The sequence below is a fragment of the Centropristis striata genome, chromosome 18 (assembly GCF_030273125.1).
Source record: "Centropristis striata isolate RG_2023a ecotype Rhode Island chromosome 18, C.striata_1.0, whole genome shotgun sequence".
NCBI lineage: Eukaryota > Metazoa > Chordata > Actinopteri > Perciformes > Serranidae > Centropristis > Centropristis striata.
Window position 1 is genome coordinate 22,381,923 of NC_081534.1, and position 15,660 is coordinate 22,397,582.

Sequence of the window (15,660 nt, forward strand, 5' to 3'; positions counted from 1 at the left end):
AACCCCATTCAGTAACTCAAATAACCACTCGCTACCACCAAGGTCTGCAGAAGACCATCTCTGAACGCACAACACATCCAACCTTTAAGCAGACTGGCTACAGTAGCAGAGGACCACACCGCCACTTTAAAAGGTACACTTTGCTACCTGATAAAGTGGCTGATGAGTGTTTATGTACGGTAAGACAGCAACATATGCGCAACAGAAAGGTGCATATAAGTGAATATAATATATACTGTCCCAATAAATTATTTTCAGATGCTTTGCTGAATTTGCTGCTATTCTCAGTTTTAAATATTTGGAAACTGAATATATTTTGCTTTTGTGCTTTCATTTTGACAAAAAAAGGCATTTCAAGGTTTCTGATTAGTACTTGGGAACTTGTGAAGTGCACATTACAACAATAATCAATTTAAAGTAGTTGCAGCCTGAGCTAGAGAACTTTAAAAAAAAGCAAAAGAAAGTGAGGATTAATTTAGGTAAACTGTAGAGTAAAGTCCCTTCTCTTTTAAGCAATCTTTTGCAGACTTCTTTGTGAGAGAATAAAACTATAAAACGATGTGGAAAAAAGTTGGTTATATTTCAAAAAGTTTCTTAATTATAATCACTAAATTTTTGACAAATTCTTGAAATCGGCTTCCATATAATTTAATTGAAATCAATGGCTGGCAAAAATGTATTGCAAAATGGTTTACTGTGGTTTAAAAAATAACTTTTTTTAAATACCCCTTGAGAGTAAGACTATGTTTTTTGGACACATACCTCAGGAATGGCCGAAAAGAGGTGGTTATCACAGGAGAGCCCAACGTTAAATATATGGACGGATATTACAATGGACATTTTTAAAATGGAGAAGATAACAGCATTTGTTAATCACAATTGGAGAAATTCACATCATACTGGGGAAATTTGGTCAAATATGCGTGTCATAAATATGACATGGGATGTGTCATGAACATTAATGACACTTTGAAGTAACATTAATGTTCATGACACATCCCATGTCATGTTTATGACACGCTCATGTCACTTTTATGTAGACACCTTCAAAATAAAGCGTTACCATATCTTGCTTAAGTCACAAAGGCATGTTCAAAAAAGTCATTTATTTATCTTATGTTACATAATTTACACACAGTGTTATTACTATCTCAATAGCCATCCTTTGTTACATAATTTTTGAGTGAAATGATCAATAAATGTCATATGTTACACTTTTGGTGAAGTTTTTTGTGTTTCCTGCAAAACCTGAAAAAATGGGTTAGGCGATTATTTTAACAGGGTGACGATTTGCATTTTTTTGTGGTTATTTTTAAATCCAGGTTTTATTTTGAAATATCGTCGTTTCCGCTCGCTCGCCTTTAACTGTCTGTCTTTAACTGGGGATTCCCCCGCGTGACAAAAACAGCTTCGCCTTTCACATGTCAGCTTATCGCCTTTCATTGCTCATATGCCCTCCGCCTGGAGCTCATGCTGTTACCGGATATCTAGACGACGGGCGGCCGTTTCGCCTCTTTTCGCTTGCTTTTAACGCGTTTCAGCGAAGTTTGTAATGACCGCAGTATAGTTTTAAACTTCTTTAAACTCTATAATCGATGGCCTCTCGCTGTGAGGTAACGTATTATCGGTTAGTGGCATGAAACGAAGCGGCTCATTCCTCTGGTTTCACAAAGGAGCGGTGGTTTCCTCAGGTGTCAGCAGGCTATCCTCGGAGTCCGGGCACACCGCGGCGACAACACCCGCTACTAGCCTTTAATACCTCGGGGACGGAGGGAGGGGGAAACCCAGCCACCAGCACCACCACCACCATGGCGAGCGACGGCTGTAGGAAAGATGAGCTGCAGGAGGACAACCGCACAGACTCGGGCATCGAGTCGTACAGCTCCATACTGAAGTCGGAGGAGCCCCGGGATTCGAATGGAGACTTCAGCGGGCCGAGGGACAAGCTTTCCACCGAGGAGGGGCGCCTGGACTCAGCCTATGGCTCCTCGTCCATCACGGTGGAGAGTCTGTCAGACATAGTGGGGGGCTGCACGCTCTCCAGCGCCAAGGACGAGCCAGCACAGACCTCTGAACTCTCTGAACAGGAGGAGAACTTGCTCACAACTATCACTGAAGATGGAGACACGTATGTTTTTGTCATATTTCCTTATTTAAACGCAATTCTTTTCTGAGCTTGCCTGGGTCTGATGCATGCTGCTGCTGGGTGAAACATGGTGGCTTGCATCGAAACTGCTTCTCTCAGAGTTTTAACCAACTTTTTACCCCACATAGTTTGCTTATTCTCTCCTTAAGATGTCTGCAGTATCACAGAAAAAAACAAATTAAAAAGGAAATTTACCTCTTATATACGCTCCTTTAAATTCATTCAAAATGCCACCCTCTCTTCTCCCTGAGCATAATTTAATCACCATTTTCTTTTGCTTTTTTTAGGGTTGTCCAGGCTGCAACTATTTTAAATTAATTCATGTTTTTTACTATAAAAGGCCAGAAAATTGTTTCAAAAATATTTTTTAAAATGTTACAACTTGCAAAGTACTAATGGGACACATTGAAATGTCTTATTTTGTCAAAATAACAGCACAAAATCCAAATATATTCAGTTTCCAATGATTTAAAAACAAAAAACAGCAAATTCTTACATTTGCAAAGCAGCAACCAGAGAAAAATTGACATTTCTGTTTTAAAAGTTACCCTACATGATTATAAAAATAGTTGATGCAATAGTTTCTGTTGTTTTAGATCCACTTTTGGTGCAAGCAGTGAGTTCTTGCTCATGATTTTTTTTTTTTTATTCCACTGTAGAGGATCAAAACACCCATAAATGGAAGTTAATGGAGTCTGTAAATCACATTGAGTCTGAGGCACAGTTCTTCCCGTGATACTGGTTTTGAAAGGGGATTTCATAGCGTTGTGATACTGCAGACTTTTTAAATGAACTTTGTCCTTGTCATGAATGTGGACGGACTCCTGTGAGGCGTCTCTTTGAGAAAGCAGAAGTGAAACAGATAGGCCTGGACTTCCCCATGCAGCTAAGACAAAGCACATGCTGTGAGGCAGCAGCAGTGTGGATGTCTTTCATCCAAGAAACTTGTTGATCAGGACGGGACAGTATGTGCATGTTTTTATTGGTGGATCCCACAATTCACAAGCTGCTGTCTGTCTTCTCTGTCCTTTTCTTCTACCACACCAAAGTCTATAAACGTCAGTCGTTTGCCTCTCACAGTGGCTGTTTGCTGCTGTTCTTCTCTCAGTTTGAGTCAATGAAACTGCTGCTTTTTTTGCACACAATTCAAACCCCTCCACCTCCCCACACAGCCTTATCAGCCCCATCTCTCTGGTGTGACCCACTCCTCTTTTGTTGCAATGTCATCAGTCTGTTTTGACGTGAACACAGGCGCGCTAATGACTCCTGCGGCCTCGAGTAGCGTGATCCAACGATTGATGTCGTCCCAGCATTGTACAAGTGTTGTTGTGTGTCTGACCTCTTTTCATTTCCGCTTGCTGGTTGTTGGGGCCACATGGTTTCATTCTCACACCCTAACTATAGATACCTGGGAGGGGGAAAAAACACCTGAAACACACCACACTGCTGCTTATACTGAGAGAGAATCATGCAAACATTACTTTTTTCCCTCCGTGGGATTTTTTAGTTCTTATTCATTCAAGTCTTACTCAAACCAGGAAGTCCCTTTCACACTAAGAGGTTTGCTCACAGCGTTGACTCGCTGTACTCTCTGTACAGCAGATACATTAGGCTGCACTCAGTAGTTACAAATTACATTTATTTAGTTGCATATTGTGGTACTTTCTTTGGAGACACGTTATTAGTACACTTATACTAATACAGGGGTAATTTATCGACTCATTCATTTCCATTTATCACAGATAGTTTATTAGATTAACTGTTTACTCAGCACATTTTCGGTCCAAAAACAGTCCAAAACCCAAATATATTCAGTTTACTATAATTTAAGATAAGAAAAAACAGCAATCCTCACATTAGAGATGCTGGAATAATTTTATTTTAGTTTATCAATTTTTCAGTCTCAATACCGATACCTGGGCGTACCGATCCGATACCAGTAATTAATGAGCTTATTAATCAATAATTTAATAAAATGTATTCCTTGCTGTGTGAAAGTGGCGGGAATCATTATTTTAAGTGTAAGGCAACTTCACGCTTAATTTAGACATTGCTTTCCCAACTTTGTAAAACTAAATTTAGAAAATAAATACATTAATATCAATTTACTGAATTTTTGTTTATCATCAAAATCATAAATTCTACACAAGCAACTTGCTAAGAAATCATCAAAATTAATCGGGATTATAATTTCAAGTGTAAACATTTTCAGTGCAATGAATTAATATCCGAGTTTATAATGTGTATAGCCTGTACACATAGAATTGAATTGACTAGATCTGCCCCATTGTCACTGATATCTGATCCAGTTATTTAAGTCAGCATCGACTCGCCAGGTTTATAATAGGTCAACTTTTTTGTTTGAACAATGACCTTTAACGATGATGAATCGATTATTGAAATAGTTGCTGATTCATTCTCTATTGACTTACTACTTAACAATTAACCAACTATTTGTTCAGCTCTAGTTATATTTAGTAACACACCACATAGGTACTGTAAATGACCAGTTCCCTCTTTTTTCAGAAATGTTTTCTGACGTCAGAGCGATGTTTCCTCACAGTTACACAGAACTGGTGATGTTGGTTCGGTTTTGTAATCGTCACAAAACAAGAAAATATACTATATACGAACATAATGTAATTGTTATATCACAACTTAATATTTGATTCCACCCCCTAATACCGTGTTTTGTCTCATAATGAATCCTTTTAAAATAATTCTGAATGTTTTTGAACAGAACTTAATTTAATTCCCCTTATATAAATACATCAACCTCAAAAAAATGATATATGCATTTTTATTCAAAGTGAAACTATTTAGAAGGTTTACATTAATCATTTCATATGAATCTTGTACTTTCATTTTTTTTTTTTTAAACCTAGATTTTTTTTTTGCTGGGTGTGAAAAAATGTGAAACAATGGTGCAAGATAATAAAAGTTAATAAATAAAACCTTGATCAACCAGTTAAAAACACATGCAATATATCACCCATTGCACCCATTATAATTGCAGGCAGATATGTGTTATATTAATCAGGCAATGCACAATTAATAATTTATTATTCTTTTGTGATAATTAACTGAATTATATAGTTGCATTGAAGGTTTTTGCAGACTTAAATGTTAACAAAAATAGCCTTATAAACCACCAAACCACTTAAAGTTGAAACTAGTACAAAAAACAGGATAAAAAAGTGTAATATCTAACTGCTTGATATGTCTGTGCAGTGAGACTTTGTGGCAACGTTTGATCCCACACTGTCTGTCTCTGAATAGTTCAATGACATTTCAACACGTTGCTGATCTTTAAGTGACCACAGTAACTGTAGTAACATGTGTTTTTTTTACACTATAATATATAAATGAACATCCTCATGCTGCTTTGTGACTAAAAAAACCCCAGCTCTCAATATATAAAGCCTGACATTTGAGCCATTCAAAGCAGCTTGAATCTTTGATCTGAATCAGTTAAAATAGTTTTACAGATAAGGCCCTCTTTGTGTTGTTCTAGTTTCGTCTAAATTAAGCACTAATGCTCGTTGCCGTTTCCTGCTTTTTGCACATTTGTTTGCTACGACTTCCCACTCAGGTTTGAGGTTAGTGTGTTTTTGTTTTGTTTTGCCAACTAAAGCCTACAAGGATGCACCTACAGTACTAATAGGTGGGTTTTAACATGCTGATTCTCTCCAACAGCCATGTGTTATAAAACTTTCTTGTATTGCTCAATACACACCACCACTAAATCTTGCCATTCAGCCCACTGGGTGTTACATTTCGAGGTAGTCTCTTGAGATGAATACTGAGGAAAATTGTTAGGCAACACTTTCAGCCTCTTTTTTTTTCATTACTATGCTGCTCTACTACTGCTTTTGTGGGTCGATTGCTTAATGTAAGTTAAAGTAAGCGTGCAGAATTTTGTAAGCATGATTGATAATGTTTGTTTTTTTAACCTTCCCATTTCTGTAGAATCCTGCACTTAGCAATCATCCATGAAGACAAGTTTATTGCTCAACAGTTGATACAGCTATTCCCAAAAGAGGTCCTGGACATCCAAAACAATCTCTATCAGGTAAGTGCAGCGTGACTCTTTCCACTACACAAACACGCTGCAGCCTCTACGGGAATTTTTAAAATCCAACGTGACTTCCTCATAGTCAGACCGTGCTCGTGGAAACAGTGGCATTATTTATATCTCAGTACTTCCAGAGAGCTGTTGTTCCTCTTTATTTGCAGTCCGTCCTCTCTCGGGGACGTCACTGTGGGTGGTTCCAGTGTTAGCTCAGAAGGGACTTTGAATGGAAACTCCCCTCCTCTACCTCCTGTAGAAATGGAACCACAGGGAGCTGTGGAGTCGATCCTTATGTGTGGATGTGGGTGGAGGATTTGTTCCAGTCCTTCAAGATGTCAGACTCAGTGTAAAAACCAAAGTGAAGACTGAGAAAACTGACAGAACTGTCAAAAGGAAACATCAGAAGTTAAGACTCAGCATTTCATGCAGTGACTCAGTTAGCCTGAGCATTTTTTGGTTGCTTCATTTCCTCCCTGTAGTCATTCCAGGACCTCACATGTGGAGACTTTACACAGAAGAATTCTTCTTTACCCCTTCAGGTTTTTAAAAGGAAAATCCCCCCTCAGACATTTGCATACTTGCATAAAAACGGCCAGTAATGATGCATTTTTGTAGTTTTATTGTGTGTTGCACAGACGCAATTCAGTCTTGAGGCCGGTCCACACCAATAACTTTAAGGGAAAATATAAATATATAATTTCAACATTCCTTTTGACATGGGAGCAAATTTGACCCAGTTTCAAATGTTTTTCTATCACACATTTGAATCTCTTGATCTAACTGCCTCAAAATAACATGGATAAATTCCAAAAAGAAGCTTAAAACTTGTGGCAAGAGTTGGAATGAAGGTGGAACACATAATTGTGTGATAATTTATACTAAATGCTCTATGAGCAATCAAGAAAAAAACAGGTCAATTATTCAATTATGATCTGGCAGGACAAACTTGCATGACCGACAGGAAGACAATATGAAGGTTAAAAATTCTTCTAACTCAAGCTCGACAGTGGCAAACAATATTGTTGAGATCACTTTCAGGGTGATTTGTTTAGGGGTAGAAACACTGACAGACAATCAAAAACCATCCAAATTAAGACTGTGTTACAAACAAACTCTATATAATATTCCAATCCAACTTTATTTATAAAGCGCTTTAAAACAACCACAGATGGCCAAAGTGCTGTACATAGCAATAAATAAACAACACAATAAAATAAAAATAAAATGCATAACAAATTACATTAAGTACAATAAGATGCACATAAAATCAGCATCTACACGGTGTCGATCGCCAAGGAGAAAAGCTGGTTTGTAAGAAGAATTTTTAAAATGTGTGAATAAAAAAGTGTGATAAAGTGTACTGGTGCTAAAAGATTCATAGCAGTACGGCTGAGCAGCTCTTTAACTTTTCTTGTGTAGTGCTTTAAAATGTACTCAAAGACATTTTACATATTAAAAAAACAGAAGTAAGAAACAATTTAAACAGAATCATAATCAACAACAACTAAGGACAGTAAAAGCAATAACACTGAGAACAATCACTTCAACAGTATTTGTATACGAGAAAAAAGGTGTTTTGTTTCTGTATTTTAAGAGTACCTCTTTCAGGTAAACTAATTGATGTATTTAGGAAGCATTATAATACTAAAACAAGGGACATGTGGGAGTCTGACACAGCTGGTGTGTGTTTGGTGCCGTTATCATTCATCACTGTGGATTCTCACATCCTTACAGTTATCATTCATGGTGTGGACGGCCCCTTTTTTGTATGATATTCAAATATTTGAGCCAACATAGATCTCAAATCTTCCACCCACAGCAGTCTCAGTACAGTAGGTCAGTGCGACCACAAGCGCTTGTTTGTGTCAGACAGAAGGTGCGACTCTCACTTTCTTAGCTGGAATAGTTATTGTCAGTTTCTTTTTTTTTTTCATGCAACAGGTACAACAGCTGCAGAGATTAATCGATTAGTTTCCAAATATTAAATTCACCGCCAACAATTGAGTCGTTTTTGTGATACGATGATGTTCTTATTGTGCATTTTGACATCATAACGGCAGTTAAAAAATGTTTTTTTGCTTTTTATTGTGCAGCCGATTGCATTTCACATCCTTTGTGTGTTGATCCTCAGAGCCCTTTGCACCTGGCCACCTACCTGAACCTGACAGACGTGGTGAAGGGCCTGGTGGAGAAAGGGGCCAGTCTGGAGCTGCAGGACCAGGAGGGGAACACGGCGCTCCACGTGGCCTGTCAGCACGGGCAGATAGAGTGTGCCACTGAGATGACCAGAGAGGTTTCCCCCAGCAAGCTGGCGCCGGTCCTCGAGACCCAGAACTGGAGAGGTGAGGATAAAAACCAGCTGCTGCAGGGCCTCATCAGCAAACAGCTTAGGGGCATTTTTATGTGTAGGCATGATCTGTGTGATTATTTGTCCATGGGTAACTGAATTTGAACTTCCCACATTGTGCAACTTTTTTAGTGTGTCCAAATGTAACGTGGCCTTTTGGTGCATTTAGGCCATGTTTAATCTTGTCTGCTCTTTAAAGGGAATAATTAACTTGGATGCCATTGCTTAACCTATATAACATGAATGAAGAAAATAATGAATCTGCAGAATTCTGTTCAACTTCCCCTTGACCTCAAAAGAGCTCCTTGTTCCAACTTTTAAAGAAGGTGTGTGGTTGCAGGTCTCGCCTGTCTTCACTTGGCTGCACTGAACAGACAACATCAGATTATGAAGCTCCTGGTGAAAAAGGGAGCAGACCTGAATATCCAGGTTAGTCTGTGAAATGACTCCTTACTTTACTGCATCAAATGGATATTTACAGTTTTCAGGCTAAAGGGTCTAAAGCATAAAACTGAATGCAATAATTTTCCAATCCTTTGTGACTTATATTCAATTGAAAACTGTACGAAGGCAAAATAATTTATGTTAAACTGATAAACTTTTGTTTTTTTCTAAATATTCAATCTAAATTCTGAATGTCATGTTTATTTACATATTTACACAGGGTCCAAACTTTTTTTGGAATCTGAGTTGTACCTCAGTGTAGAAATACTCTCTGTTACACGTAAAAGTATTGGCATATTACAAAACAAAAGTATTCAATATGTGCTTGAAGTGCCAAAAGTAGATCTATGCATTATACAGAATGGACCATTTCAGAATTGTGTATATATTATATTACTGGATTATACTTCATGCATCACTTTATTGTTGCAGCAGGTAAAGATAGAGCTAATTGCAAGTTCTTCATATTTTGTTTGGTTGCTTAAACTATAATAATATATTGTGTAATAAATATTAATACATGTTCTAAATCAACTAATAAATTATATATATAATGTATCAAGAAGTAACTAAAGCTACCATACATGTAGTGCAGTAAGAAGAACAATATTTGACTCTGAGATGTGGAGTTGACTATAAGGTTGCATAAAAGAAAAATACTTAAGTAAAGTACGGAAAAAATGTACTTAAATGCAGTTTAATCTACACTGAATGTTTTCTCACAGAATAGAAATTAGATTTATTTTTCTATGTAATTCAGCGTGAAAATACAGTTACATTATATCAACAGTAAGCGTCTACCTGCAGCTGATTTAAGATACATGTTACATTATGGGTTTTTTTAACATATGTTTTGAAGATGATGAGTGAAGGAGAGGATGAGAAAGCATTAGTTTGTTTAATTAGCCTGCTGGTCGGGTTTCCCTGCCGTGTCCCTCATGTGTTCCAGTATTTATAATCACACTTCACTCTGTGTTTACTGCGTCTCGCCTTATGTTGTGTTCTTGTCTATAAATCTGCTGCACCTGTGCAATGCTGATAGTGATATGAGCTGAGCTCCGGCTTCCTGCAGGATTCATGGAGACATAATTAGATTTGAGATATGATTAGGCCGGGCTCACCAGACACTCTTAACTTTCTATTGATGGCAGTCCCCAAACTAACCCAGACATTCCTCTCAGTTTAAATCACCGGACAAACATATCGTTCTGCCTCACATCCCATTTACTACTATTATTATTATGAATATTATTGTCATGTGACTAACTGTGTCCTTATCTTAGGGCTTGTAGAGTGCAGAACTATATATGGATACTTTTGAACAGAGTAACACAATTATTTCAATTAACTTGCCCTACTTTATGGCCCATTTCTCCACTCTGGAACTATTTTCCATCTCTGCCACTCGCAGGAAGGAACCAGTGGAAAAACAGCTCTCCATCTCGCCGCCGAGCTGCATGACATCACGTCGGTGAAGCTGCTGCTCAGCAGGGGCGCCAACGTGGACGCCGCCATGTTCAACGGCTGCACACCGCTGCATCTCGCTGTGGGGAGGCAAGACGCCAACATCGCCAACCTCCTCTGCCAGTCGGGAGCTGACACAATGCTGCGAAACATGGAGGACGAAACAGCGCTGGATCTGGCCGACGGCAATGATGATGTAAGTTCTTATGATTGAAGGTACAGATACAGAAGCTAGGGTAGACTCTGCCATAGAGCTCCATGTTTCATGTGCTTGTTTTAAGTTTTACGCTTATTTGAGTTGTTTATTTTGAAGTGTGTGGGTTTGTCGATCTCTCAAAGGTAATTCCAAAAATGTTGAGAAATTGTTTAAAACGTAATTATTTAAAATGTGATAATTTGCTCCTTTTGTGACATACATTTTATTGAAAACTGTGTAAAGACAGTATATTTTATGTTCAAACTGATAACCTTTTGTATTGGAAATATATACTCCGTTTTCACTAATTAATTACATTGTTTGAGTACATTTTACATACCTATATGGTATACACGTACCTATAGTTTTGTCTCTCTGTGAATTGGTTTTCCCTCTTATGAAGATAGTGAACAAAAGTTGATATTTAAATAGTTCAAATGTGCGTGCTTTTTTAGAAGAAATATTCAAGATTAATTTTATTGTCATTTCCCTGAATATTTTCATACATGGAAGAAACAAAATATAGTTCCTCCTCAGCTCCAATCAGTGCATCAAAAGACGGCAATACATATTGAAAATTGTTCATCCTTAAATAAAAAGAAAAACTTTTCAGACACACTATTAAGTAGCAGAGCCAACACATTAAGAACACGATAGCTAGCAGCAGAAGAAAAGGGCATTTGTGATTCAAACGTTATTTTTGGCCAATTTTGACGGCCCCGTCCTACACACACCATTCTGCTTCCATTAAACATCAATTGTGTATCAATACGCAGGTGAAAATAGTCCCTATCTATCTGGCAACTATCTGCTCCCGTCTGAGTACTACAGTTAAATGATGGATTATAGATTCAGTAGAAGGAAATTGGAATGACACAGGGTTGAGAAGTTGGAAAGTGTGAAAGACGGACTGACAAATTTGTTGGACTAAATCATTGTTTTCATTGTCATTTTTGGGGATTTGTTGACAACAACATTAATATAGAATATTCTTTAAAGTTTTCACTCTTCATAATGTGAGCTTGTATACTTGTATAAAGTCTGGGTGGCAGATATTTTGTATTTCTGTCATCTGTTAATGAAAAATAAGAGAATGCATCAGTAAAATGAGACTTTTTTTGTTTCCTTATCTTTCAGATTCTTGCTCTATTTCCCTTTGATGACATCCAGATCTCCGGGAGGTCGGTGGTCAGTGTGAAGTTTTGAGCTGAATCGTAGGCTTAATAACAATTTTTAAATTATCTGGAGCTTCACTGTGGCTGCAATTTTGGTTTAAAACAGAAAAAGAAAGAAAAAAAGCTGCATTTGAGCTAAAGTGTTCATTAAATAGTGCCTCTATTTGTAGTACATTCTGATTTGACCTGTATTTAGCCATTATCTAGACAAATATGTGCACCATATAAATCTTACTTCGCTCTGACAAAGAGAGTGATTCTGCTTAATTGAACACTGATAAAATGTGAGTCATTTGTTCAATTATTTTTCTTTGCCTCTGAAGGGGTTGCAGCAATGTGAGTGTCAAACTTTCTATCAACATGTTCAATTTCCATAAGAAATTCTACCTCTTTATCACAGAAACCTTGTTTTAATGGCTATAAATGTAACATTCAAATTGCCGTTTTTCAACTTGTATAAGTGCTTTGAAATGCCTTTTTTCCTTGGCCTTTTATTGTGGTTACGTAAATACTTGCACTGTTAAAAGTGCAGTCGGAGGCAGAACAAAATGAATGACCATTACCCAAATGTAAAACTAACTGTGTTCCCCAAAGAAACCTGCAATCATACAAAGACAAACTAATCACAACCCTGTTATTTCTGAGAAAACCCACAAAAAATGTAATATATAACACGAAATGCAGCTTCCTCTTTTTGATTTTTTTTAGGTTTTCTCTTATTTATCTCATCCTATCCTTCATCTGCAGTAACTGCTCCTGTACTTTGGTGTGTAATTACACTGCCCTGTCTAGTTATTATAAGCAGTTTGTTTATTTTGTAATAAAATGGAAGAAAAATAAAATGCATATTGTACTCTTTCCTGGGAATAAGGGGGATATTCAGGACATATTAACCTGTGTTTAATGCATCAGTCAGGGTTCGTACGAAGTCTTGAAAGTTAGGTAAATGCTTAATTTTAAGTGCTATATTTTTATGGTAATGTACATACTTGAATTTAAATGTGTTCCTTAAAAAATGCCTGATTTTAATCTAATCCAGTACATACACATTGAACATTGATATTCGCTGGAAACTTTTAGAATATTATTATATTATATATTATTATTACAGATGAGATGAGTCAGGTGTGGAAATCCAGAGCAAATTGTGTTACTGACCAGGTGTAGGCCTATCACACAATGGGGCGGAGCTCCCCTAAAAGACGTCCGATCGGAAAACAGTGCAATGACGCAACACGTCCTATGTAAATAATATTTTTTTCAAAATGAATTCAAAAATCTTCAAAATTGAGGATCACACCTTCGTGCCATGTGCAAGCCACATACGAAATCTTAGATCAGTCTGACTAACGGTCAGCGAGATATGCCCTAGACACACACACACACACACACACACACAGACGCTGCTTGCTTTTATAGATAGATAATAAAGGCTTCAAGAATCCGGAAAGTTTTTAATTTAGGTACCTTGCAAATACTTGAGGGAGTAAAAGGTTAAAAGATCAGAATATGAATACGATGCAAGCAATTAAACGAGAGAAAATGGCACACAAAAACAAAAAGCATTAGAACCATCACAACTAAAAAAAAAAATGTACATGTATATATATTTTTAATGATAATGAACATTATTGTTCATTGTCTGTTCTGCACGGGTTACTGTAGGTTTATAAAAAAGCATCAGAAAGATTTTTCAGATGTGCAAAAAGAGACAGAAGAAGCAATATTAAATGCCATTTTAGTGGAATGCAAAATTCGGTAGGATTTACAGATCAAAGGTTAGATCGGTGACAGGGATCACTGAAATTTAAATGTGGTATTTTCAAGGTTGTGTGGGTTTTGAATAAAGTGCTTGAGGCTGCGTTAAAATCAGGTTATATTGGATGCAGAATCTATTTATGAACAGGTGACACATTGTGAAACATTAAACTTTGTTAACCCTAGAAGCCTTTCATAAAACATATTTTAGTTTTTCTTTATAGCACAATGACATTATCCAAAGTGATACAGAAGTGAAATAATCAGTATGTTGTATAAACTTTATGGGCTGTATATAAGTGTTTAATATACTACAGCTGTGAGGTGCTGGAAAAGCTTAAAGTGCACCTTGAAAATACTTGAAAAGTGCTTAAATTGAACTATTTTTGTTATTTTAATCACAATTGTGATTTGTGTACAGCGAAGACATCCACTCATACATTTAAATGGTAAAATAATAAATGCACTTCATGACAGAACACCGAGTTCTCGTCTTTGTTTCCTGTCAGATGCTTCGGTTAGGTGTATCTTTTGTTTTCCTGTAAGTGGCTTCTTCCTCATGGCTCCTATAACACAATGACTGTGGAGCGGCTGGAAATTCCGCTCAGCTGTATCTCTTTTTCAAAGCACATACCAACAACAATGCTGTTTGAATAACAAGCTGGCAGCTTGTCATGCAGGAATATTAGCCGGAATCACTCTCAGCAGTAATAGTTATAATTTAGCTTCCCTGTGGTCAGGTAAACAGCACTCTGAGGGTCTGACAGCAGCAGATTCATGTGCACAAATACAACTTATTATGGTGACAGCTCCTACACAGACTGTGGTAAACAGCAAGAACAGAGAGTTATGAAACCATACCTACTTCCCCATTGAGCCTATTCCCTGCACCTATTTGTGTTATACATACAGTTTACTGTAGGCCATACTGATGTTGCCATGGGCTGCGTTAAAAACATAAAGGTGTTATTAAAAGTTAGATAAGCCGGTTTCACTTATCAGCAAATCTACCACACATTTTCCTTCTCTGAATGAGGCATAGTTTTCGTAATAAGTGTTACAACACTCAACATATTAGTTGCCATTTTTATGCATTTTTTTGTGTAAGTGTGCCTACAAGGGGCAAAATCCTGAACTCACAAGTTAAACATTAAAAGAAATACACACATGCATTGAAAAGATATTTAATATGGAAAATATTTAAGAACCATTGTTAGTCTCAGAAATTCCTGATTTTCACTGTTGATAAGAGTGTTATGTGATCTAGAAATGTCAACATTTTACTGGTAAATCCTTGGCCAAAGTATGTCAATGCCAAATTTGAAGACTTTATACAAATCAGACAAAATGTGGCATTTTTCCTTGTCAAACTAAATAAAGTCTTTGGGCACAAATGGGTTAAATGTAGGTCTAATTATAGAGAAAAAAGAAGTGGTGGAACAACATCCTTTAGTTTCTTTATTATATAATGTAAATTTCACTTCATTACACAAGTGAAAGTCCTGCTGAGGCCTTTTCTCTCAGTGCACGTTTGACACATCATTGCAGAAACAGTGTAACTAATAACAGTGATGCATTCCATTCAGATGTGTCTCGTATTGTTCGTGCTCACTCACACGTGTGCTTACTTTAATGGAACAGAGCCATTATGAACAGTGCTCCCTCCACCTGGGCTTCTCCTGCTATGTATTAAAAATGTTGCTCATGCACATAATATTTTTAAAAAAGCATCAAAGGTGTTAATACTTGTGTGCAGTATGGCTGTTTTAATCGACTATGTTCTTTGGTGCATTATGTCATTCTTTTACTGTTTACTGTGCATTTAAATGCTATATCTGGTCAAGGTGGAACTCATTTGAACTCCTTGGTATATTGTTGGGTAGTTTCATGACAAATACTTCCGCTGTGTATGGAGAGGTGTTTTTGATCCTTCAGGAAAAAAGCTGAAACATATTTGTCGTCTTATCATAATAAAAGTTGTTCTTTATTCTGCAAGTGTTCCTGGAATTTTGACCTTTGCTTCGCTGCTCACTGTGTTTCCTCATTTCTATAACTGTT

At 37.0% G+C, this 15,660-nt stretch overlaps 1 protein-coding gene across 1 annotated transcript; it reads left to right on the forward strand.

Moving 5' to 3' along the window:
• Positions 1-1,353: 1,353 nt before the first annotated feature.
• Positions 1,354-12,686, forward strand: nfkbie (nuclear factor of kappa light polypeptide gene enhancer in B-cells inhibitor, epsilon). Its single transcript, XM_059356329.1, has 6 exons — positions 1,354-2,128; positions 6,116-6,218; positions 8,350-8,560; positions 8,906-8,994; positions 10,421-10,669; positions 11,807-12,686. The coding sequence occupies exons 1-6, from the start codon at positions 1,809-1,811 to the stop codon at positions 11,873-11,875; spliced, it is 1,041 nt and encodes a 346-aa protein (XP_059212312.1). The 5' UTR covers positions 1,354-1,808; the 3' UTR covers positions 11,876-12,686.
• Positions 12,687-15,660: the final 2,974 nt, after the last annotated feature.